At 35.7% G+C, this 26813-nt stretch overlaps 1 protein-coding gene across 6 annotated transcripts; it reads right to left on the minus strand.

Moving 5' to 3' along the window:
* Positions 1-1069: 1069 nt before the first annotated feature.
* LOC107857581 (pentatricopeptide repeat-containing protein At2g17140) lies at positions 1070-8525 on the minus strand. 6 transcript variants are annotated; one of them, XM_016702391.2, is made up of 5 exons: positions 5852-8525; positions 4028-4360; positions 3399-3513; positions 1626-1682; positions 1070-1511 (listed from the first exon to the last, which is right to left on the minus strand). In XM_016702391.2, the coding sequence occupies exons 1-2, from the start codon at positions 8335-8337 to the stop codon at positions 4249-4251; spliced, it is 2598 nt and encodes an 865-aa protein (XP_016557877.2). In that variant the 5' UTR covers positions 8338-8525; the 3' UTR covers positions 1070-1511; positions 1626-1682; positions 3399-3513; positions 4028-4248. The 6 variants fall into 6 exon arrangements, with proteins under 6 accessions (XP_016557877.2, XP_016557879.2, XP_047261106.1 ...); XM_016702393.2 differs by having other exon boundaries at positions 1070-1474; positions 5852-8503; XM_047405150.1 differs by lacking the exon at positions 1626-1682 and adding an exon at positions 3019-3187 and having other exon boundaries at positions 1070-1474; positions 5852-8503.
* Between the last annotated feature and the right edge of the window lie 18288 nt (positions 8526-26813).

The raw sequence follows: 26813 nt of genomic DNA on the forward strand, positions 1-26813 counted from the left end.
ATGAGACTCTAGGTTGAATCGTGTCAGAAACGCAATAGTTAGTACTGGGTTAGCATCCCCCAACGGTTCAAGGACAAGTGGCCAAGGGTCATGGACATGGTCTTACGCGCTCAGCGAGTAACACCCTCTTATTGGCCAAGAGGCAACTTTTATATCTTTTAAGTAGAGATCCCATTGTAAAGAATCAGAATTTTGTTCAAGAATATAGCTTCCTTAAGCATTAGCTTTTTCCCTAGCTTTTCTTCATTATTTTCGGTTGTAATCTCTTAACCTCGGATACTCTTGACCCTCAATTAATAAGAACAAACACCCGGCTACGCTATAAGAGTTATTCTATCTCTTCTAGTTTGATTTGATCTTTCATTTACGTAATTTATTTCTTTGCAAATGTCTACCACTAATTTAAAGTTAAGACCGAACTCTCTTGACTCTCAAACAAGTTCAAATGTACCAAAAAGATGGTAAACAAGAATAGTTTTCTTAGTTTATATATTAGATTTTTTTATTTTAAAAAAAAAAAACAAATCCACGCATGAAAACTCTTTTAATTTCTATTTTACTAAATTGTTTTGATGTTTCTACGTAAAAAAAAGTCAAATATATGAGTACGGTTGTGGGGTCACTATCATCATTTCCCATGATATAACTATTTTTATATTTTTTTTTTGATGAAACTATTTTTAGACTTTAGTGACATGTAAAAATCCTGTAAAGTATTTAAAATTTATCAAAATGTGTAAGGACAATAAAGTCATAAAAATTATAATTGAAGATAAACAGAAACAAAAAATTGATGGAGGAATACATAAAGTGGATGTCCTCCCTTGTATATATAGTAAGTAAAATAGTACTATAATAATCACATATAAACTGATCAAACATAACTAAACGTTGAATCTTATTTCTCAAATATAAATAATTACTATTATTGAAACCTAAGGATTCAACTTTTGGGAGATTCTAACCATTATACTTTCTTCCTGCATGATTGTTACAAAAGAGACGTGGGTCTTCCCCCTTAGGCAAATTTTGCGCAGATGGTGCTTACAAATAACTCTAGATCAAAAAGAGTAGGAAGATTGGAGTTCATTGTGATGCTTGAAAAGCAAGTGGATGCAAACAATTAGTTTTGCTAATATCTTCAGTTAATGAACAAGTTGGTCAATATTCTCAAACTCATCACTGCAATGAAACTCAAAGAGGAAGTATTGACTGGACACAATACTAGGGCAGGATATACAACGTAGAGATCTTGCCTCTCGTCGCAGCACAAAAGTGCACCACAATATGATAGTTCATAACGGTACACAAAATGTCAAGTGCACCCAAAAACACGATGTTAAATTAGCTATCTCCAACACTGCCGATTATTCCTCCCAAAGAGTACACCCATGTCCAGGTTCCCTGCTTCTTCCATAGGTTCTCCAATGGTAGACGTTGAGAAGTTCCCATAGTCATCATTGCAGCTGGTTCCCTATGCTTCCAACATTGCATCATAAGTAAACAATTTTCTGTAAGAACGAAGATCAATAATCCCGTTCAATTTTGAGAGCGAAATGAAAATGTACTTTGAGAGCTAAAAAAACATACGGAGAAGATACTTTCCAATTACTATGTTGAAATACCTTCTGAGAGTCGGTGACTCACTCAACTATTGGACAACAGTTCCCAGATCGGCAAATCTAAACAGAATTAAAACGTTTCAGGAATTGTTGAAGTACTCAAGCTTTCTTGAATTAATATTACAATTCAGCTTTTTATAGCTAGTCGAAGTCAAGATTTTAATGAAATCTGAATTTTGAAAACCAAGTGCACTCATTACTCAAACTTGTTATTTGTCAGTGTTGGGTGACCCATCAGGACAAGGGGTAAAAAAACATAGAGGAGACAATCGAGACATTAAATTGACAATTCTTGTTTCGTAATCGTGAGAAATATAGGAGAAAAATATTATTGAATTGTTGTTTCTACATTATATCATTGAGATCCTATTATAGACGCTATACTATAATCCTCTTCCTATTAGGACAGTACATTGCAATTCTTTTCCAAGTAGGTTGCTATATGATATTCCTATTCCTACTCATATTCTAACACTATCCCTCAAGTTGGTACATATCAGGCATATGTACCAAGCATGTTATGAATGTAATTAATATGAGGATTAGAGAGAAAATTGGTGAAGATATCTGGAAGAAAATTGGCAAGGATTGCAACGAACGTCTGGGAGACCTTAGTTTAAAAGGAACAAACTGAAAAAATGGTCGAAAAAGTAGTGAATGCTGCTGGGAAGTCAATTTTTCACTGGATACTGTCAGAAACTGGTACAAAACATATGGGTCATCTCGAAATCAAGAGATGAGTAGATCGTGAACAAGAAAGTCACCGAAAAACGGGTCAAAACATGCTCCCATGCGGATTATTAGATTTGACGAATGAAAAGTGGTCACAATCTGAGAAAAGATTATAAGGGTAGGGTCGGAATGATTATAAGGGTAGGGGCGGAATGATGGCACGATCATAATGGAAAAGAGAAATTATATCAGTAAGATCAGAATGACGACCCTACTAGAAATAAGAAATTATATGGGTAGGATCAGAATGACGGCACGACCCTACTGAAAAATAAAAATTATATGGGTAGGATCAAAATAACACATGACCCTACTGAAAAAGAGAAATTACATGGGTAGGATCGAAATGATGACACAACCCTACTAAACAGAAATTATAAGGATGGGGTTGGAATGATGGCACGACCCTACACAAATCAAACCTGAGGAGTCACTGGAAAGACGCACAAAATTACACAAATCAGATCTGAGGAGTCATCGAAAAGATGCATGATGATATGCAACTCAGATATACGAAAATAGTCAATAAAGAAGCACGGTACTACGCAAATTAAATATGAGAAGTAGTCCGAAAGATACACGGTACTACGCAAATAAGATATGAGAAAGTAGTCACCCAAAAGATGCATGGAGCTATGCTAAGCAGATATGAAAAAGTAGTCACCAGAAAGATGCATAGTGCTACACAAATTAGATATAAGAAGCCACTGGAAAGAAGCATGGTGGCCCAAGTTTTGCTAACACAATCATTGGCCAGAGGGGCGGTAATATATGGGTCATAGCCGCCCGCCGGTAGCAGAAGCTCTCTGATTCTCTACAAGATTGTTGATGCTCTGATACCATGTGAGAAATATAGGAGAAAAATATTATTGAATTGTTGTTTCTACATTATTAGGTAGAGATCTTATTTATAGACACTATACTACAATCATTTTCCAATTAAGATAGTATATTGCAATCCTTTTCCAAGTAGGATTCTATATGATATTCCTATTCCTACTCGTATTCTACCAGTAATTATAGAGGCGGTAACATAAAACTTACAATGGATTAGCACAAGCACGATGACCCAGTCATCAAGAGATTAATGTTCCACAATAAATGTGGGATCAGCCTTATAGACCCGATTTGGGGGTTTCAGCTACTGCAGTTCCTTCAGCTGTTTTAAAAAAGCATCATGTGAATGAAGTGCACAGCAAGAGGGAGAGGAGTGTGAAAATTAATGTTGATGGTGATGTGCAAGACAAAAGGAATCGAATAGAATATTGAAAAAAATGAAATATGTAGAGCAGAAATTCTGTGTAAGATGTTAATTGAGAAAGATGATTTTAGTGCTTCTCAAAATAAAATGGTCAGTTAAAATTGAACCAGGTAGCTCAATATTTGAGTTCAAGTAGCTAAAAATATTAGCTAGCTGGTGAAAGAACTCGTTATTTAAATTTTCATGTATGCATCAGATGTCAAACCAATTTCTGGCTTTTTAGTTGAAAAAAGAAGAAAGAAAAAAGAAAAAACAAAGATAAAGAAATTGAGAGTCTATGCCTTGAATGAATTGGTAACATCAGATTAGTGAAATGAGGGATCAAGAAACAAATGAAACTAAAGTAGGTCCATAATATTATATTAAGGCCAGATCAGAAATGGAGCAGTAGGAAAAGAGTGACAGTGACAACCTTTATAAACTGCAAAAAATGATTCATTATCCTGTATTGGCACAGAGCTCCATTTGCAGGCATCCATGTCAGCCAATAATCATTTATGACCTAGAAATTAGAAATGCTTCTTTCAGCTGGACTCATTGTTTAAATTTTCCAGGGGACCGTGTTTCGCTACCAATTCCCTGAACTCTCACAGTCCATGATCATGAAGAAAGGAACATTCAGTTACTAGGTTCTTAGTCATCCAGAATATCATTTTTAGGAGTTTGAAGAATTGATATACTTCCTTGACCCCACCCTTTCTGCACCCGCTTCAAATTTTTCAAGGCTGCTGCACTTCCATCATCTCTGTCAAAACAGGATAGACAGTTAAGCAGATTTCATGAAACACTATGAAGAAATTTCACGAAACAAACAGAAATATAAAAGAACAATCTACAAAGAGGCAGCTTAGTCACATAATGATGGGAAAGATAAGATTCTTAGAGAGCCTCTCTACTTCATCTGAGGTAGTGGTATGGACTGCGTACACTCTACCCTCCCCAGACCCACACTTTGTGGGAATACACGGGGTATGTTTTTGTTGTTGTAAGATTCTTAGAGAACAATCCTTTTGTGTGTTTTCCACCTTTTGTAGACCAGGGTTCTCCACAATCAGAAAATTATCACTTCATCCGGGAATTAATGAAAAAGTTCAAAAGAAAGAAGGCAAAAAATGAGAGAAAGACAGAATCCAAATTACATTTGGCTTGACCTTAGATAGTTTAGACTAAACAGATAGGAGTAACTCCTACTCACGAACCTATTAACCAGAAGTTTGGCACTTTCTCCTTCTCATATTCTTCTTCCACATGTCTCCCCGATTTCCTATAGATAACTTGACATGTGACATGATTTCTCATAGATCAGAAGTTCTACAACCTAATCACTTTAAGCAATGTTGCTTAAGGTTCATCCGTAGCGCGCTTAAGCTCTGAAATCCAGTTAAAGCTAAGTTATCATTTGTGTCACTTAAGCAGCGGTTCAGCATAGGTACTAAGGCGTGTGACTTATCTCCTGTTGGCTATATCTTTAAGATGACAAATAAAAGACAATAAATATAGTTGGTAAAATGCTACATATGTAATTTAGTGATTATGAATCATGAATGAGAATTTTCTTTTTTCTTTTTTATAACTGTGGTGTCCGGGCAGCTTGCGCGCACCACGACTAATTCCATGGGTTATCTGTAGCAACAGATACCGGGTAACTCCATCCACCAAGACTAGGACAGATGAGAGGAAATCACCTGCTGTTTTGTCTCTACTAGGATTTGAACCTTAGCCCTCATGGTTCTCAACCACTTCATTGACCACTAAGCCACACCCTTGGGTGCTCAATATGAATAAGAAATTAAAACATTTTAGCATAAGCAAACTACCTTGAGGAAAAAAAAACTACATCTTTTCATCTAAATAGAAAATCAAATATGGTTTTTAAACTTGATTGATATGATTTTTACTTCATTATAGTTATTCTAATTCTTTTGTCCAAATAGTTGTTGTTGTGTTTATAGTTACGTTTCCTTGAATTGCATATGTATTTTTCTATTTTTCCATTGGTGGTTACTTCATCTAGGCCCGGTTTAGTTCTGCTTTGAGCTTAAAGCTCCAATAGACTTTAGTCCTTTCTGTGCTATTCATTTTTGGCTACTCAGAGACTATCCCAGGTAGAAACAGCAACCTAGCAAACTTAATGTATTTACTTTTGAGGTAGAAAATACTAAGTTTCTCAAATAGTAGAGGACCACCAGAACAACCGGAAAAAATAAGATAAAGAAGATGAGCTTAAACTCCTTACCTGTGAACAATTGCCTGCCAACCATCTACGTTATATTTACTTCGCTTCATATGATTCAACTCTCTATAGTTTTGGTATGCTTTGTTACCCACTTTACCTTCTGAAACCATCTCTAGCATCCTTTCCGCTAGTTCATCTGCCTCATGCTTATGTCCCAGTTTATGTAACCCATCAATAACAGGCATGAAGGATGCAGGATCAAACCCAAATCCTATGTGAATCAGCTTCTTGAGAATATCATGAGCACCTTCTAAATTCTCCACCTTACATAGCTTGTCTATAAGATCTTTGTATAGGAAGCTTCCTAGATCAAAGCATTTATCTATTGCAGATTCCAGGAATTGCTTAGCTTCCAAAATTTCACCTCCAGCAAGAAATTCATTGAACATTAGAGAGTAGAGCGCTTCGTTGTGACCACATATACTTGAGGCTATATCAAATACCTCTTGAGCTGGTCTGAACTCACCAATCCTGCAATATGATTTAATAAGCAACTCAAAGGTGTGCATGTTTGGAATTATTCCTTTCGGTAGCATTTCATTCAAAAGAGAAATTGCTTCTTCAGTTCTCCCGGCTTGGCATAAAAAGCTAATCATGATATTGTACGTGTAAACATTTGGAGAGATTCCTTCTTCTCTCATTTCATCCATCAGGCCACGCATTTCGAATATTTGATTTTTATTCCTCAATCCAAGTATCAAAGAATTATAAGTCTGTAAGCTCTTTTTACAACCTTTTTTTTCCATGTCCTTTAGAACTTGAAATGCAGATGATACCTTTCCTCTTTTACATAAATGATGCAAAATAGTATTGTAAATAACTGAATCAGGGTACAAATTCTTTCCAGTCATTTCAACAAACTTCTTCTTAGCTTCATCAAGCTTCCCTTCTCTGAATAAACTGTTAATAATGGTTGAATAGGTTATCAAGTCAGGCAGGCATTTTCTCCCATGATCATCTTCGTTAACCAAACTCATAAATGAACTTCCAAGATCACCAAGGGCAGCACTTCCATGACTCCACATTTCACTCACAATTTCAACAGCTTTGTCCACCTCTCCAGTTTGGCAAAGACCACGAATCACAATGTTGCAGCTCACAGTATCCAGGTCATAACCTCTCTCAATCATCTTCTGCAGTAGCTGTTGTGCCTCTGATACTTTACCTTCTTTCCACATGCTATGAAGTAGAGTATTAAAAGTGTATTTATTCGGAATGCAGCCTCTCTTAATCATCTCATGCAGAATATTTTTTGCCTCGGTCACTTTACTTTTTGTGCAGTAGCCATGGAGTAGAGTGCTATAGGTAACTGTATCTGGAGATATACCATCATTTATCATTAAGCTCATCAACATTTTTGCTTCACCAAGCATCCCATTCTTGCAAAGCCCATCAATCACGATGTTATATGAATAAATAGTGGGATCTACACCATTTTCTGACATTTCTTTCAGAACTGTTTGAGCCTCCAACAGCTCTCCATTCCTAACCAGCCCACATAACCAGATATTGTAGCTCTGCGCATTGAAGAAAATATCATCTTTCTTCATAGATTCTATCAGTTTCCTTGCTTCTTCCAGCATCCCTTTCTCACAAAATCCCCGCAACATCAAATTAAAAGTTACAACATTAGGCCTTGGCAAGCCAAAAACCTCGCCTATTTGCATATCTCTGAAAATTCTGGAAGCTTCAAGAATCTTTCCCGATTTGCAAAGAGCTGAGATCCTAGAATTGAAGGTAACTACATTAGGAACAAGCCCGTCCTCCCTCATCCGCTCAACCAACCTCTCAGCCTCATCATCGTCCCCTTTCTTACAGAAACTGCCAACGAGCGTATTGTATATTATCACATTAGGATAAACATCCATCATCTTCATCCTATCGAGGAGCATCAAACCTTCTAAAGGAAGTCCAATTTTGCAGTACCCGCGAATCAAAATCCCGAAAGTGAACTCATTGGGATGACACCCTTTGTCACGCATAACATCAAACAGGTGGCGGGCATCTCCCAAACGATCGGAACGGCAGAGCCCGTCAATGAGGAGATTGAAGGTATAAGTATCAGGGGAAACGGAAGCGGAAATCATATCTTTATATAACCAGGACATGAAATTGGGAAAATCAAATTGGAAAGACTTGTTTATAAGCAAATTGTAGAGTGAGACATTGGGTGGTGGATGATGAGGGAAGTGAGATCGAGTAGATCGGAAGAGAGAAACGGCGTCTTGAATGTGTTCGTGGGTAGCTAGGAGCTTGACGATGGTGTATTGACAAGGAATAGATATATGAGGAGGGGATAGAGAAAGGAGGAAAGAGTGAAGTGTGTGTATTTGAGGAAGCATTTGGTGACGAAGAAGGATGCCGGTAAGGAGAGGGACTGAATGGAATGGAGGATTTGGAGTTGAGAGAGCGCGGCTGAAGAGTTGCCATGCCCGCTTCGGGTTACTACTGTTATTCACTAATGCTTTTGTTAGTTGCTGCTCCATTTCCTTCTTCTTCCTTGTTTTTACTCCTCAATCACTTCAACCATATCTCTATTCCATGTGTTAAAGGTCCATACTAGGAGACAAATGCGTTTTAAAGGCGTTTAGTTTGGGCGGTTCCGCCTACTCGCTGTTTCCCCACACTCCATTTTTCTCAAACTCTTTCAATAATTTATTCCAAACTAAATTTCTAATCATACTTAATATAGTTTAGTAGATTATTTATCTGTATTCTTTTTCAACATTCCCTTTAAAATTGATTATTTTTCTAAATTTTCACTCATTTCTTTCAAAATTGATCAATTCTAATTTAATAACTCCTAAGATTATGGGTGCAGCAAAATTTAAAATCAATTTTCTTAAAAAATCAACAGAAAAAATATAAAAAAATAAATAAATAGAGAACAAGATAATCTTTATTTTTATTGATTTGAGACAAAATATCCCGCCAGATTCTTTTTTATCCATTTTGAATTCTACATAGATAAATTCTTTTTGTTTGTGTATTTTTTGTTGTGGTAATTAACAAATAGAAAAATTGTATACAGTATGTTTGTGAAAATTTTCAAATAAACTTTTTTTGCTAGAACGTTTTGGACTTTCACATCACTTATAAAGCTTTTCATTTTAACTTAAATACTGAAATAGGGTAGCATATTTATCAAATACATTGGGACAAATATCTTACTTCTTCTTTTTTCATGATAGATTCATTGAGACTACATATCCAAATGAAAATAATGATACCTCTAATTCATTTGAGCCAATAAAACTTGAAATAAAATTTGATTCAGATGAGAATGAATTTAATTATAACAATAAATATGTTGCTACAATTGGTTTTAGTGTTAGAAAGAAATATGTCAACAAAAGTAAAGCTAATGGATACATAACTTCAAGAAAAATTAAATGTTTTAAAAAAAATTATAGAGGAAAAGACAAACGGGATGGGTTCATTACGAAACCTAGAAAAGAAATTAGGACGAGTTATTTAGCTCATATGGTCGTAAGTCGTTAATCAGATGAAAAGTTTTCAGTCATTTCATTTGAAGAGAGTACAATCATCCACTTGTTCATCCATCTCTAGCTCACATATTTCCATCACAAAGAAACTATTAAACTTTTTCAAGTATATGAATTGATTTATCAGATGATTAAAGAATATTTCTAAGTCTTCTTTTAATTATGTTGCTCGTCAAGTGGGGGATAAGGTTGTTTTGAATTTTACACAGAGAGATCATAAGAACAATCTCTGTAATAAAAGAAAGAAAATCTACGATATGGAATGGCTCATAGCTTGATAAATTATTTTAAAGAAAAAAGTAAAAACGGATTCATCTTTTTGATTTATTTGCAATTAGATTATGATGATTTGATAACAAATAAGTTTGAGGTAGATGCTAAAATGATAAGGGATTTTCAGATTTATAAAGCGGTTGACACAACATATAAAACATACAAGGACTACTTTCCTTTGTCATTGTTTGTTGGATTAAATAATCACAGGGAGATGGTTGTATTTGGTATTGTCTTTATGTATGAAGAAATAACATAAACATTTGAATGACTTTTTAATGTATTTTTTTAGAGTTATGTCTGCAAATAAGTTACAAACATTCATCACAAATTAAAATTCTGTAAGCAATTTAGCAGTCTCATAAGTGATGCCGCAAATATATCATCGTCTGTATATATGAAATTTGAGACAGAACGCATGTAAACACCTTATCCATATCTTTGAAGCTCATAAATCATGTCAAAGTGATTTTAAAAAATTATTTTTTGATTACGAGTATGAAATAAATTTTCTGATTGTGAAGCATGGTTTGGAAAGGTCCGTTGAAAGATGGTATATATCAACATTCAAACATGTTTCTTTATGGCTGGCCCCAATGCTTAATGTCAGGTTCCCTCCACATACATATGAAAAGTAAGGCAGCTGTATTAGCTCATCAACTCGCCTAAAATGCTTGAAAAGTACGATCTTAAGGATAATAGTTGGTTGAAAAAAATCTTTGCTATAGAAAAAAATGTTCTATGACATATGATAGAGGTATGTTTTCAGTCGGTAGGTGAAGTACATAATTAAGTGAAAGTTTCAACGGATCACTTAAGGCCTACTTAAAATCTGATTTAGATATTGTACAATTCTCTAAGCATTTTAAAAGAGTTGTTGAAGATAAACGTGCTAATAAAACCAAGACAACTTTTGACATGATTAAATGAATTTGTGTTAAAGGTTAAACTTTCTTTATTAATCCACGCGTAAGAGAGAGATATTGCGACTATATTTGATTTGTTTGAGAAACAGTGGAAATATCATTTCTTGTTTTAGTAAAAGACTTTCATGATGAAGGAGATTGTTATAAATACAATATTAGAACACATAAAAGTAGTAGGGAGCATACAGTAGTTGTGAATCAATAAACAAAAATAGTGTTTTGTAATTACAAATTATTTAAATTTTGAGGTGTATTATGTGGTCATACTCTAAAGATTTTGAACACTTTAAATGTGAAGGATAAGCTTTCCGACTACTACATAGTGAAAAGGTGGACAAAAAATGCTACTAACTTAATGAAAATGAAGCTTAAAGATTTCACAGAAGGAAGTGATCCAAAAGTTGAGGTTAGTACAAGGTACAAATATTTGTGAATAATCTTTGTTCAAATTGCGAGTGAAGCTTCAGAATTCAGAGAAGGATATGAAGTGGCTGTGAAGTATGCAATGAGATAATTTTGAAGTTGAAGAAAAAAAAAAGAAATGAGTCTCATGAAAATTCATCAGTAACAAGTGAAGTTACATATGACGGTATAATATTTGTTGATAGTGAAAACATCACAAAAATGGCAGGGTTAAAAGCGAAGCAACCAACTTGTCGCTTCAATAGTCGCCCAAAAAGCTTTTTGAAAAAGGCAAAAAAAAAAAAATCCAATTATCTCCATCACAAACAATCATATATGATGTAAGTCACAATGAAGATCTTCAAGAACCATGTTCACCACTCTCAAATTTTACAATTACCATGATATGTCATAACAATTATATTGAAGGCATTATTGTATTTTCTTAAAAATATGATGCTTCATTGTCCATCTTTTAATCCACTCGTCTATTTTCTTATAGTTGAGGAAACTCCTACACCTGAATGGTAGTCCAATAATGAATTTACATGATTGTTTCAGGGGCACCTTCTCTCCTTTATTTTTTTTAATGTTGATATATAGATTGAATTGGCGAAAAAATTTATTCAGGAAAAATAGAGTTTTATGTAAATAGAAGGGGTTGGATTGGCATCATAGTGGGAAACAAATTATTTGATGACTGTTATTAACATGAAAGGCTTGCAAACTCATTACTGTAACCTCATTTTTATTTTATCTATTTGCATCCATGAATCAAATGCATTATATTTATTTCACTGCATCTGAATTCAGAAATTGAGTTCAGACATAACAATATAATATGCCTGATCCTTGATCCTTCAAACTAATAGGTTCAGGTATACAAGAAATCATTCACAATTATATTTCCTTTTCAGATCTGCTCTAATATGGTTTAATTGCGTCAAAGATTTTTTGGGAAGAATCTCTCTATGTTCACAAAGTTGGTGTAAGATCATCCAAATGAGTTAGGAGTAATACATCAAACAACACCAGAATAGTCTGAAACCATGTTCAGGATGAAAACTGCCACCATAAAGACAAATATACACATGAAAGTCTTGCAACTTTACTCTCTATTTGAGTTGCACTCAGTTTTCAAAGCTGATAAATCACCCTTTTGATCCAGATCACCCTCTAGCTCTTTTTTCGAGATCTAAATACTCCCGTGGCCTTTTGTTCTTTGTGTGGTATTGTGTCGAATCTTATTTTTCTCCCTACATGATAGGTAGTGGAAGAAGAAATTTTTTTGCCATGGTAGTCTTTGAAATTCTCTCAAATATCATCTCGTAAAAGACTATCTCAACTCCTAAGAGTTATTATAATATTTATAAGACATACTTCTCATATAAATTATTTTAGTTGCACTATTAATTGAATTAATTTAAAACTTGTAGGATATTTCATTTCACGACTTAAGAAGTACTCTCAGAGTGGATCGTTAATATCATGAACAACGACAAGCACTCTTAGTGTAGTTATTCTGTTAAGTGGATAGAAAAATGAAGAAGCTCTTTTTAAATGTAATTGCTATGCATTTTCAGTTAGAATGACTAGTAGGGGTGGGCGTTCCATTTGATTTTGTCAAAGTTCTATTCAATTTTGAAACAATAATCAAACTAATTCAATTGAATTTTTGTAAACTTCACTTCAATTTGATTTGATGTTTCTAAATTGATTTTTCGGTGCAAGTGAGAAACAAGACAGCCAAAATGTGAAGGTTGTAAATTTAGCACATTATATATATGGTAGTTACTGCCTACTGCTGATACAAATACGTAAATTTAGCACATTATATATATGGTAGTTACTGCCTACTGCTGATACAAGTACGATCACGTAGATGAACTTATGAGAGTGTGTATTGGACCCGAGACTTGGTGTGTGCAATTGAAATGCAAAATAGGACCTAAATTCACACCAAAATAGTTCACTACATACACTAGAAGGGCGAAAACAGTCTACTACATACATTAGAGGGGCACTCCTTCACTAATGGGCCTTTTGGTTATTTTACCTATTATTTGTAATACACTATAAATAGAATAATTAACGACCCAAAATTGACACCCGGGACATCACACGGTGCTTAAGGCTACAAATAGCCCCAAGCTAACCCTTTGAGCCAGTTTCTACTAATAATACTCTTTTCAAGATGAAATAATTCAAACACTAGAATAGTCATATCATATGAAAGGAAATAGGGGGATAAATACTAGGTCCAAATGACCACAATATAGAAAATCTCCATCACAACCACAATCTGATAGCTATCCTGACAAAGACTCTACTAAACCATAATCTAGAGAGTTATTGGGACAAGTCCCCAACTGACTCGGAATGAACAACAAGTAATAACATAGTCTCTCAAATATGAAAATATCTAAATATAGGTCCTCTAGTCATGAGGACTCACCACTATAGGAATGTAGATAGAGGTACTCAAAAATCACTGATGAGGTATAATACCTGTATCTTTCTTAGCTTGAAAACCATCTTAAGGATGTTATAACTTGCTTTGAATTACAAATATATTTTGTACACGTGGTATTTTTATAATTTTCACTTCCTATCATGTGGGAAATTGAATAATCTTTCCATCAATATATGATTCGCTTAAATCCGATAACCAGGTAAGAAATTATGACTATTTTAAGTTCCCGTCGTAAAACAGTGTCATATTAGTCAATGGCGTGCCGCGCCACAAGAGACAATGAAATTTGGCAATTTCTAGTGGGTGTCCACGATTATGGCGCGTCGCTCCAACGCTCAAATTCAGAATTGTCCTTTTTCCAGTGTCTTAGCGCGATTACCCTACATACGCTAAGGTTCTAGGTCATGAAGGAAGGGGCAACGCGATGGCTCCGCATCGCGCCATCCCTCAATTTCCCAATTATCAATTTCCAGTGACACGGCGTGATAGTGCCGCGTCGCACTAGGGGTCCAGTTCGGGAAAATTTTATTGAAAAATTTATGATGTGTACAAGGTTAAAAGGGTCAACTTCCTACCCCTATTTAAAACCCAATAACACGTGATTCATCCACTTTTCACCCAAATTACACTAGTTTCTCTCAAATTTCTCTCAAGAACAAGTTAGGGTTTCTATTGGGGATTCAAATTCAAGAAGGTTTCACTGTCAATCTTCACGAAATCACAAACTAAGGTATGCATAGTGTTCATTCATGAACCCCTTTCGTCCATGAAGTCCAAGAACCCTTTTTTCTAAACTTAAGTTATGGATTTCCTTCATGTTTTCATGATTTGGCTGTTCCTGTTCATGTTGATAAATGTGAAATTGGAATCTACTCCATGATTGTTGATAATTTCTATGTGAGTTTAATTACTATAGCCATAGATTCATGTAACCCTAAGATTTAAACCCTTGAATGATGAAATTGGAATTGAATAATGGCGTTTACATGTATCATGCCTGCAATATATTTGATTAAATGCCTAAGATGAAGGAATATTGTCTAACCAGCATGATATCATGAAATCCCCATATATGCACAAGTTTCTGTCTATTACATGTTTGATGAAATGCTCCTATGAATATAGTATGTATTATGATGTTAGTTAAGTCTTCAAGTAAATCATGCTATGTCAGTTTCCTTCCATCGAGTCCTGGGGGTACTCGTACCTGAAACATTAGCTGTATGCCTAGAGCCATGTCATGTTTTCACGATACTCTTAGTCAAGCTACGAACTCTTAGACTTCAGATATTCTTATGACTCAGGAAAAATCTCCATGATCTAATGACTCAGTCAGCTGTCAGATATCAGTAGTATTCTCTCAGTCAATGAAACTTAGTAACTCAGCTCATGTTTAGTTCAGTAAATCATGATCAGTTTTTATTCAGATGGGAGTAGGAATTAGCACCGAGTGAAACCAAGGATGGGGACTCACCTGCTATATGAGGGTATGATTCCTAGAAGCAATCCTTGCATTCCAGAACTATGTAACCAGCATAGGTTGAGACATCGTAGCCTGCTATATCAGGTGGCTTAACCTGTTATATGAGGGTTCCCACTATTCTCTCTAGAATTACCTATTATACGAGGGTTACTCATATGTTGTCCTTACCAGTGACGCGGTATTGACACCCTTTCAGTCAGGGCAGAGATTGGACCCTAACTCAGCTATAATAGCATATATGTGTCATGTCGGTTAGATACTACTTCCCACAGTTTCATGTTACAAAATCAGGACTGTCAGATACAGTCAATCAGTCACAGTAATAGAACTCAGATAGTTCTTCAGATTTTAGGACTGTAAGACACAGTCATCTCAGATACAGTACGGGACTCAGATAGTTCCATCAGATTCAGAACTGTCAGTTACAGTCATTCATATTATCAGTTATATTTAGATACAGTCACTCGTGTTATCAGTCATACTAGTTATCAGTCATGTCATGTTAGCATTATTCAGATTTAGTAATCACAATTTCACGTCGTTAGTTATAGTTATGTATTTATGTATGTATTTTCACATTCATGTTAGACAGTCAGTTAGCATTAGTCATGCATGTGAACCCTTGCATATAGCTTACCTCACATGTATACTCAGTATATTCCATCGTACTGACGCATTTGCACTATGGTGATTTCTTTTTATGTTACACCATAGGTTTAAAGACACGAGTTCCAGATCAGCAGTAGATTCCAGTTTTTAGCAGTCAAATTAGAAGTGAGTCCCCATCCTTAGAGGAAATGATTATTTCCTTATTTTCTCATTAGTCATTTTATTAGACGGGGTTAGTTGGGGATATGTCCCATCAACTCCTTATTCAGATTATTCAGACAGTAGAGGCTTTCAGCCTAGATGCAGACTAGATATAGATTATCATGTTCAGACTTTAGTATTTCTATTTTTTTTGGGTATTCTATTACCCCACACAAATGTTATACCATTCATTTTATGTTTATGGTTGAACCTTATGGCCTTTCAGTGCATGTTTCTGCATTATTATGTTTATTATACAGTGTACAGGTACAAATATTAGTCATGGGTTAGCTTATGGTCCCTCGGGGTCTGTGTAGCATTCCAGTTAAGCAAATCAGGGCATTATAAACTTTGTATCAGATCCTAAGGTTCAATAGAGTCCTAGAATATCTGAAAGCCGCATTTAGTAGAGCCTTGTACATGGGTGTGTTGCATGCCACATTTATGTACAGGAGGCTATGACATGTTTTAAGAACAGTTTCTCTTCTTTTAGTATTCATGTCATGCCAATGAGCATAATCATAAGTCAGTCTCTTAGTCTAATCCTTTCCTTCTCTTTATTTCAGAATATGCCTCCTAAGATAATAAATCAGTCAGCCCCTCAGCTCGAAGAACCTTTGGGCAATCATGTTTCCCATGCGGAGTCCAGGACTGCATTTACCACCCTTGCTAAATCAGTCGCTGCTCATAATAAACGGCCAATAGTTATTCCGGCCAACCCAGTGGCCAACTCAGCTGCAGCGAGGATTCAGGACTTCACTCGAATGAATCCTCCAACCTTTCTTGGGTCTAAGGTAGATGAAGACCCGCAGGAATTCATTGATCAGATCTAGAAAGTGACAGACATCATAGGATTGATTACTGTTAAGAGTGTTGAGCGAGCTACATACTAGTTACAAGTTGTGGCTTATGCTTGGTTCAAACAGTGGAAGTCTAAAAGGTCCAATGATGCAGGTCCTATAGAGTGGGAGGAGTTTGTCACTGCTTTCTACAGATTCTTTCCCCAAGATCTTAGAGAAGCCAAGGTGCTAGAATTCATCAACCTCAGGTAGGGCAATATGACAGTGAAAGAGTATTCTTTTAAGTTTACTCAATTAGCCAGATATTTCTCTTATATGGTTGTAGACAGTAGATCCAAGATGAGTAAGTTTGCTTTAGGGGTGAACGACAATGTGGTTAATAAGTGCAGATCCGCCATGGTGAACAGTAATATGACCTTAGCTAGACTTATGAACCATGCTCAGCAGATAGAGGAGAAAAAGATCAAGATAAGGGAGAAGCAGAATAAGAGAGCGAAGACAGGTAGTTTCAACTTCCCTCAGCCTAAGTCAGAAAGATAAAAACGCTCTCAGTTTTATCCTAAGTCATCTGTTCCATCTCCCTCTACAACCAGTGCTCCAGTTCCTAAGTTCAAAGAGGGTAACAAAGATAGAGCGCCAGGCTTTAAGACCCAGGGCAGTGTTAGCAGTGCCCACTTCTAGTGCTACTAGCGGGCAATGCCCAAATCGTCTCTATGCTCTTCAGACTTGACAAGATCAGGAAAGTTCTTCTGATATAGTTACTGGTATGTTACATATTTTTTATATGTATGCTTATGCTTTGCTAGATCCAGGATCTTCTTTGTCTTTTATTACTCCTTATATAGCAGTTGATTTCAGAATCAGTCCTAAAATTCTAGCAGAGCCCTTCTCAGTCTCTACCCCAGTGGGTAAAGCCATCATAGCCCAGCGGGTATACAAAAGCTGCCCCGGTTATGATATTTTAGAAAGTCACTTCAGCAGACTTCGTCGAATTAGAGATGACTGATTTTGATGTCATTCTTGGCATGGATTGGCTTCATTCCTACTATGCCATAGTCGACTACAGAAATAGAATAGTTCAGTTTCAGTTCCTGAATGAACCCATCCTATAGTGGAAGGGTAGTGTATCCACTTTTAGGGATTAGCTTGTTTCCTACCTTCAGGAAAAGAAAATAATATCTAAGGGATGTGTTTATTATCTAGTTCATGTTAGAGATTCCAATTCTGAGACTCCTAGTCTTGAATCAATTCCAATTGTATGTGAATATTCAGATGTCTTTCCCGAAGATCTTCCAGGAATTCCTCCCAAAAGGGAAATAGATTTTGGTATTGATCTTCTTCCAGACACTCATCCTATCTCTATTCCGCCATACAGTGGCACCAGCAGAACTCAAAGAACTAAAAAATCACTTGAAGGATCTCTTAGATAAGGGATTCATCAGACCCAACGTTTCCCCATGGGGTGCACCAGTCTTATTCATGCTCAAGAAAGACGGTTCTCTCAGAATATGTATAGATTACCCGCCAACTCAATAAAGTCATGGTCAAGAACAAGTATCCTCTTCCTAGGACCGATGACTTGTTTGACCAACTTCAGGGTGCCAGTTATTTCTCTAAGATAGACCTTAGATCCGGCTATTATCAGCTCAGAGTTAGAGAATGTAACATCCTGAAGATAACTTTTCGTACTCGGTACAGTCACTTCGAATTGCTAGTCATATCATTTGGTCTTACCAATGCCCCAGCCACTTTCATAGACTTGATGAATCATGTGTTCAAGTAGTACTTGGACATGTTCGTCATAGTCTTTATAGATAATATTTTGGTCTATTTCTGCACTGAGAGCGATCATATAGACCATCTCAGAACAGTACTCCAGACTCTCAGAGATCATTAGTTATTCACCAAATTCATTAAGTTCAAATTTCAGCTAAGGTCAGTAGCATTCCTTGGTCATATCATTTCCGGTGATAGAATTAGAGTAGATCCTCAAAAAATCGAAGCGGTAAGAAACTGGCCCAGAATTGTCTCTCCATCAGACATCAGGAGTTTCTTGGGTCTGGCTGGCTATTACAGATGGTTTATTGAAAGATTTTCATCTATTACATCTTCATGTCCAGATTGACTCAGAAGAAAGTCAAGTTTCAGTGGTCAGACCCATAAGAGAAGAGTTTTCAGGAATTAAAGACTCGACTCACCTCAGCTTTAGTTTTAGCTCTTCTAGATGGTTCAGATGGGTTTGTAGTATATTGTGATACATCCAGAGTGGGTTTAGGTTGCATCCTTATGCAGCATGGTAAGGACATATCCTACGCCTCCAGACAGTTAAAGCCCCATGAGAAGAATTATCCTACCCATGATCTTGAGTTAGCAGCCGTAGGAGATGTAGATCTCTAATTGGTTGGTTAGCACCGTGTGACATATCGGGACCCATTTTCGGGGCGTTACAGTATAAAATCTTGGGTATTTATAGGCAAATCCGGATTTGAATCTAATATATCATGGAAACCAACATTTTGGATAAGACTGAGAAATTCAAATTCAAAAACTGAAAGGGACAAATCCCTTCTCAAATTTGTATGATTCACCGGCTTTGCAGAATTGAAAATGATCTTTGTTGCACTGATTTGGGTCTGTTTCGTTGATAGCGTTTGATTCACGGGCTGCAAGGATGAAAAATAAGGGAATCTTGGCAAAAATGGCAGCACACGGTTGCTATAAAAGTTTAGGGTTTCTTCTTTGGGATAGTGGATGAGAGAGGTGAAGAAGATAGGTCATTTGGCCATGGTGTATTTTGGGAAAGGTGAAAGAGAGAGGTCAATGTCTTTTTGGGGAGAGGAGATACGCGTAAATGACTTTTGGGAAGACAAAAAGATGTTCCCGTACTTGCGCTTTTTTTTTCTTTGACTAAATTCAAGTCACCCGATCAATTTAATATAGAAATAAAAAATATTATATGTATATATATAATAGAAATATGAGTTCGTATTTGTTGGTTGAGTGTCGTGGCGAGATGTGATAAGTTAGAGAGATGTGGCAAAGATTGATGACTTGGATTTAGAATTGAGTGGAGTAGTTTTAATGGACTAGGTTTTGGGTCAATTTTGGGCTCTTGGTTGAAATAAAACAAGAGTTGGATTTGGGTGAAATAAAAAATGAAATTGGATCGTTGCTAGCCCAGATACTCTTTTTCTACTGAATTAATTTTATCTGTACTTCCTGATATCCTAAAAATTATTTTTTAGTTTAACATATATAAATTACAGACATAATTTGTATAAGCATCTAATTTGATATCTTTTTGTGATTTTATATTAACAAGCCATATATATATGTGCGTGTGTAAAATTAAGAATATAATAAAATATATGTAAAAATAAGAATAAAATATAAAATATTTATTTTATAATATATATATATGTATATATATATTTATAGTCACAATATCTCCTAAAAATAAAATTAGAAAAATGCAAGTGCGAGTATCAAATTTTGTGATTTTGATGTTAAAATATTTAATTATATTTAATTAAAATATTTTATAATATGATATAAATTTCCTTTTATTATTTAAAAACTTGTAGGAATAGAGATAAAAATACGAATCTTGTTTCTTATTTAATTTTCAATAATTATTTACGGCCTAGAAGCATCGGAAAAGTAATTAAAGGAAAAATGACGAGCCAAAATTAGGTGTCAACAGTCACGAAGTACATATTCACCATCTCCCACTTCCAAGTGGGTATACCAAACTCTTGCATCACACCAACCGGTCTTTGGTGCTCTACCTTAAACTATTGGCACGTTGCCCACTTTGCTACGAACTCGGCTATATCCTTCTTCATACCATTCCACCAATAGATTTCCCGCAAGTCGCGGTACATCTTGGTAGTGCCGGGATGAATAGAATACCGTACGCCATGCGCTTCAGCCAAAATACTCTCTCTCAAATCATCAGTACATGGAACACACAACCTACCATGCAATCTCAACACACCATCTCCCCCTTGGGAGAAAACCTCGACCTTTTTGTCCTTAATTTCCTCATTCAGTCTGACCAAACTAGGATCCCTATCTTGCTTATCCTTCACTTATGAAACTAAAGAGGATTTGGAACTACTCTGCACCAACGTACTCCCCTCCGCCGAATCAAGCAACCTAACACCCAACCTAGCCAGACAATGGACATCATGAGCTAACTCTGTTTTACCTTCCTCTATATGAGCAACACTACCCATAGACAATCTGCTAAGGGTATCCGCCACTACATTGGCCTTACCCGAGTGATACAACACACTCATATCATAGTCTTTTAACAACTCCAACCACCTCTTCTACATAAGATTTAACTCCCTTTGAGTAAACACATACTATAGGATCTAATGATCAGTAAACACATCAACATGGACACCATAAAGATAGTGTCTCCAAATTTTCAAAGCAAAGACCACAGCAGCTAACTCAAGATAATGAGTCGGGTAGTTCTTTCTATACGGCTTCAACTTTCTAGAGGCATAGGCTATAACCTTACCTCTTTCCATCAACGCACAATCCAAACAAACTCTAGAGGCATCACAATACACCACAGAACCATCGGTACCATCAGGCAAAGTCAACACTGGGGCTGAAGTAAGTCGAGTCTCCACCTCCTGAAAACTCTTCTGACAGGAATATGACATCTGGAACTTAACTTTCTTTTGGGTCAATCGGGTCATGGAAGACGCAATAGAAGATAAACCTTCAACAAAACGATGGTAATAGCCAGCTAAACCTAATAAACTCCTAATGTCAAATGGAGAGATAGGTCTAGGCCAATTTCTCACAACTTCTGTCTTTTGGGGATCAACTCTAATGCCTTCGGCTGAAACAACATGACCCAGAAAGGCTATAGACCTTAGCCAAAATTCTCAGTTACTGAACTTAGCGAAAAATTGGTGATCTCTAATAGTTTGCAAGACAATCCTAAGGTGATTCGCATGGTCATTCTTATTACGAGAGTACACAAGGATGTCATCTATGAAGATAATGACAAACATATCAAAGTATTGCTTGAACACTCGATTCATAAGGTCCATGAAGGCTGCTGGGGCATGCATCATCAACCTAGCCAGATCCATATCCCTATACAACATCACCGTCCTACACTTCTTCATCTCCAGCCCAGAAACACCGGTCACAAACTTACTCATACTAGCCCGGATGTCAGAAATCAAATCAGGAACGTACTTGGCCAACTGATTGAACTTCAAGCAGTACTCCTTAATAGTCATGGAGACTTGCCTCAACTTCATGAACTCCTCAATTTTTGCCTCCCTTATCTCAAGTGGAAATAACTTGTCCAAGAATACATCTTGGAACACTTGCCAAGTCATAGGAGTGGTACTCACATCGCTACCCTTCCTCTACGATACAACCCAATCATAAGAAATATCCTTCAGTCTATAGGATGCCAACTCAACACTTTCTTACTTTGAAACATGCATAACGTCTGTGATCTTTCTTACCTCCTCCAAGTACAACTGTGGGTCCTCATCTGCCTTTGACTAATATAACTTAGGCGAATTCATCTGCATAAAGTCATGAATTCTAGCCGTAGCTATATCACCTCCCTGCTGATTAGAAACTAGGACCTAGTTATTGGCCTAAACATTAGCGGTGACTGCTTGGGCTAACGCCTGAAAGGCCACCCGAAACTCAGCATGAGATACTATCTCATTCAAAGGATCAATAGGTAAGGGTTACTCATCATTATTTATGCGGGAATTCGCTCTTTGGAGAGTCATTTTCTAAAAATAGAAGAGTACGAATCATTAGATGAGAGGGATTACTATAGGTATGATAGAATTTGAAAGAAGAAACAACTTTTTCCTAAAACGTGTCGTAGCCTCTTGCTCATAGATGTGGCACGCTTTACACCGATGATCAAAACTCTACTCAACGCGGCTTGTCAGACTCCCTAGGACTCCTTAGAAACCTTAGGCTCTGATACCAAGTTTGTAATGACCCAAAATCGTTTCCCGGGATATCACATGGTGCTTAAGGATACAAGTAGCCCCAAGCTAACCCTTTGAGCCGGTTTCTACTAATAACACTTATTTTAAGATGAAATAATTCAAAAAATAGCATAGTCATATCATATGAAAGAAAATACAAGGATAAATACTAGGTCCAAATGACCACAATACAAAAAATCTCCATCACAACCACAATCTGATAGCTAGTCTGACAAAGCCTCTACTAATCCATAATCTATAGAGACGTTGGGATAGGTCCCTAACTAACTCAGAATGAACTACAAGTAATAACATAGTCTCTCAAATACGAAAATATCTAAACATAGGTTCTCGAACCATTACGACTCTCCACTGTAGGAATGTAGATAGAGGTACTCAGAAATCACTGACGAGGCTGGCACTGAGCACCTAAACCTACATTATAAGATAATATAGAACATAAACATATATGTGGATCAACACTTAGGAATGTACTGAGTATATGGGGGTGAATGCATTTATATAAAATAGTATCAATCTTCTTCAATCAAATCATGGATGCAATAAGGGACGAATCACATGGCTTGAAAAAGTATAAAATGTAGCTCATAAATCATGTAGAATGGAGCATGTAACATAAATCTCGTGAATCATCATTCTTTAACCTTCAAATCAAAAATGTTCTCTTATTCTCAATGCTCAAATACTAAAGGAACTTTAAACAATACTTTTAGCTCATGCATATGTATCATGGAGAGTAAAATTTCTTTAATGCTCAAGAACACATAACTCTTTTGAACTAAAATACTTGGAATTCAAAATCATATAACTTGGAAACATACTTGAAGGTATTTTATTTACTTTAGAAAAATATCTCACTAGTCCACCAGAACTTCATAAGATCAATAATTGAGCAAAATCATATGGCCTATCTCATTATAATTCATTAACACATCCTCCTTCCACACATCATTACTATTCATCCATCTAAACACTTAAACTCCCTTCATAGCTCTATAAGTTTCAGTTAAACTCCCTTTTTGTGACCTCAAGGAAGCCTAAATTAACAACACTCAACCAACAAGTACTTTCATCAATAACCTATAATTTTCTAGCACAACAAACACCATCAACAACTCTTTTTATACTTCAAGCAAACAACAATTTACCTTAACCAATAACTCCTTCTCTATCTTCTACAAGCCTAACATACAAAGACATATTACTACATTACTAACTCAATCATATGAAAAAAGATTTTGCTATACATATATTTAATAAATCGCCCTTACCACCTTTCTTGTCACTACACCTCTAAAACCACAGTTTCAACCAACACAAGAACAACAAGATAAACAACAAGTTGCTAGTGAATCAAAATTGGCCTCACACGGCTTCACTAGACTTTGATTTTTGTATTTTGGACAAGAAAATGAGATGAATAACAAGGCAACTATGCTAGTGAATTGAAAGATCCCCACACGACTTCACTAGACTTTTAGTTTTAAAAATACAATGATAACAAGATTACAAGAGATAGAAACTTGAAACACAATATTCAATGATCTAAGAATACACATCTCACTCTGTCTTAACTGAACGACTCATAAGAATGAGGGTATAAATTTAAACTTGAGGGGATTATAACTCACTAAAAGGCTCCTCTCAGGCCACTTTACGAGACTTCTAAAACTTCTTACTAGCAAATCTAAGAGCATTATTAAAGGAGAAACTTAGAACTTACCGATCATGTTACCTCAAGAAACATACATAAATAGAGAAGTATAGATTGTCATTATGGATTCTGAGGAGGGATCTAAAAGAACATCTGACTTGGGCTTAGTGCACGATTTTTACAAACATGATAAAGCACTTCTATCTTCTGAACTCAAAAGCACTGATGGGATACTTTCTATCCTTCTTATAATCTCGATACTATCTGTGGAGAATTAATCTTGACTATTTATGGTACCTTAAAAATCAGGCATAGATGGCCTGAATAAAGTAAGATAAGAATCTGTATAAGTTTCTTAAAGAACCGTTCAATAGCATGATCTGAGACTTAAAAGAATGGAGACATTTCCTGAATGCTTTGTAGCCTCTCGAAGAAAACTACAGATGTCTTCGTACCATTCCATAAGAATCTACTAGACACGGCTTCACATACACCCTAGGACTTTTGAACTCTGTGCTCCGGTACCAAGTTTGTAACACCCTAAAATTGGGTCTCGGGATGTCACACGGTGCTTAGGATCACAAGTGACCCCAAGCTAACCCTTCTACTGGCATAACTCATAAGCAACTGAATAGAATTCTTAAATCTGTATAAAATCAGCAAAAACATAAAACTTTTCTGAACTTGATCAATACAAATCTGAACTTTACAAGATTACAACTTTGCTTTTATAAAACAAAATTAAAACTAAATACATTAACTCTACTGACTGACTATGAAGCCTCTACTAATATTGACTATAGATAGTCGGGTCATGACTCCCAACTATCCAAACTCAATATGACTGAATGAATAAAATACAATACTATACAAACTCTGACTGACTTGAGCCCTTGAATCGAAAGGGCTCATTCTCTACTGGTGAGAAGCTACAACCTGTCTGAGTATGATATGTTTGCTATGACTTGTACCTACATTATAAGACAATGTAGCACATAGAAATATATATGGATCAGCACTTTGAGGATGTACTAAGTATATGGGGGTGTATACATATAGTAAGCAATATCATCATTTTCTTATAAAACATGCATGCTAATATAAATGAGTCACGTAGCTGGAATAAATCAAAAATATAAATCCCATAAATCATGAATAATGAAACATATAGTGTAAATATCATGAGTCATTATACTTAGTTTCTAAATTCTGCATTCTTTCTTTGTTCATAAACTTGTAGGATAAATAAAGTCTTAGAAACATCTTTCAGAACATACACTTTAATCTCATGTAAACTAGGAACTTCTTTGGAAACTTAAAGATTTTGACACTTGAGAACCTTAGAAATCTTGGAATCATAGCTTTCCATATACCTTTATCTTAGATAGAGTGGGGAACTACTTTGGGAGTTTCTTCTAATCGGCATAAACCATGTGAGCTACATGGAGTCCAACGTCTTTTCCACATTCGGGAGAGCTGTTCTATCCTTGCCATCATAGTAGAACCTCTAACTTTAGTGATTACTATCTCGGCCTCCGGCCCATAAAATCTCAATCCTATGGTGGTACGTAGTTCTAGAGTATGAGACCTTGGAATCATACTCAACTCGGTGCTAAATACTACTCCCATACTTATGCTCAGAACTTTTAGGAAATCCAGCTTAAATAACTCAAAGGTCTATAATGAAGACCAAATTATGCTTTTTTTTCTTTAAATCATAAATAGTGTGGATTCCTATCTTAGCTTAGGATCAAAAGATCAATCTTTGCTTTTGAAAGCACTTATCAAAACTTGTCAACAAAACTTGAGATCATAATCTCCTTTTAAACTCATCAATTGTATTTAAGACTAAAAATATAAAGCTTTAGATGCATCAAAATCTTATTTAAACTTCATGCTCAACAATCATCTTAAAGCTTTGAATAAGCTCACAATAAAACATCTCGAAATTCATGCTCGGTAACATAAGTATTCATAATTCATCTTAAAATCTGAAAATTTCAGCAATGTGCATAAAAACATGAATATAATCATGCAAAATATTATACTCAATATGCTTCTTGAAAATACTTCAATGTTATCAAAATCATAAAATCAAGAATCTCAATGTCATGCTTAAACTCAATTAGAAAAATCTGAAAAATCACATTCGATGCGTAATTATATGAAAATAGTCATGTATTTCAACATTCAATTACTTGAAATCTCATAATCTTCAAATACTAATAATTGAGTATAAACCCTAACTTCAATTTCATGGAAAATCACATAAAGATTCAGTGATTTGTAAGTTAAAATAAGTTTTGGGCACAAGAACGAAAGGATTGTCCTTGTTCAAACCTCACATACCTCAAATTATGAACTCTTACTTTTTGGGATGCTATTTGTACAATTTATGGGTGCTTCTTGTAGCCCTCGCAATGGAAATTCTGAATCTTGAAGAATTATAAAAAACCTACGGATGAATCTTGAGATATTTGGATTTTTAGGTTGAAACCCTAATGAATGTTCTTGGTGATTTTGAGAGAAAATAAACTTATTTTGGTGTTTTGAGAGTTTAATCCCGTGTTATGGCTTGATAGGGGGTGAAAAATACTCATTTTTCCCTTAATGAGGCGGAA

Source organism: Capsicum annuum, chromosome 2, assembly GCF_002878395.1.
Source record: "Capsicum annuum cultivar UCD-10X-F1 chromosome 2, UCD10Xv1.1, whole genome shotgun sequence".
Taxonomy (NCBI): Eukaryota; Viridiplantae; Streptophyta; class Magnoliopsida; order Solanales; family Solanaceae; genus Capsicum; species Capsicum annuum.

Bases quoted from the DNA above. Each gene is read 5' to 3' on its own strand.
- LOC107857581 (XM_016702391.2), bottom strand. From the start codon at position 8,337: ATGGAGCAGCAACTAACAAAAGCATTAGTGAATAACAGTAGTAACCCG. The intron at 4,361-5,851 runs GTAAGGAGTTTA...CTGTTTTGACAG, and splicing joins TGGCAGGCAATTGTTCACAG to AGATGATGGAAGTGCAGCAG.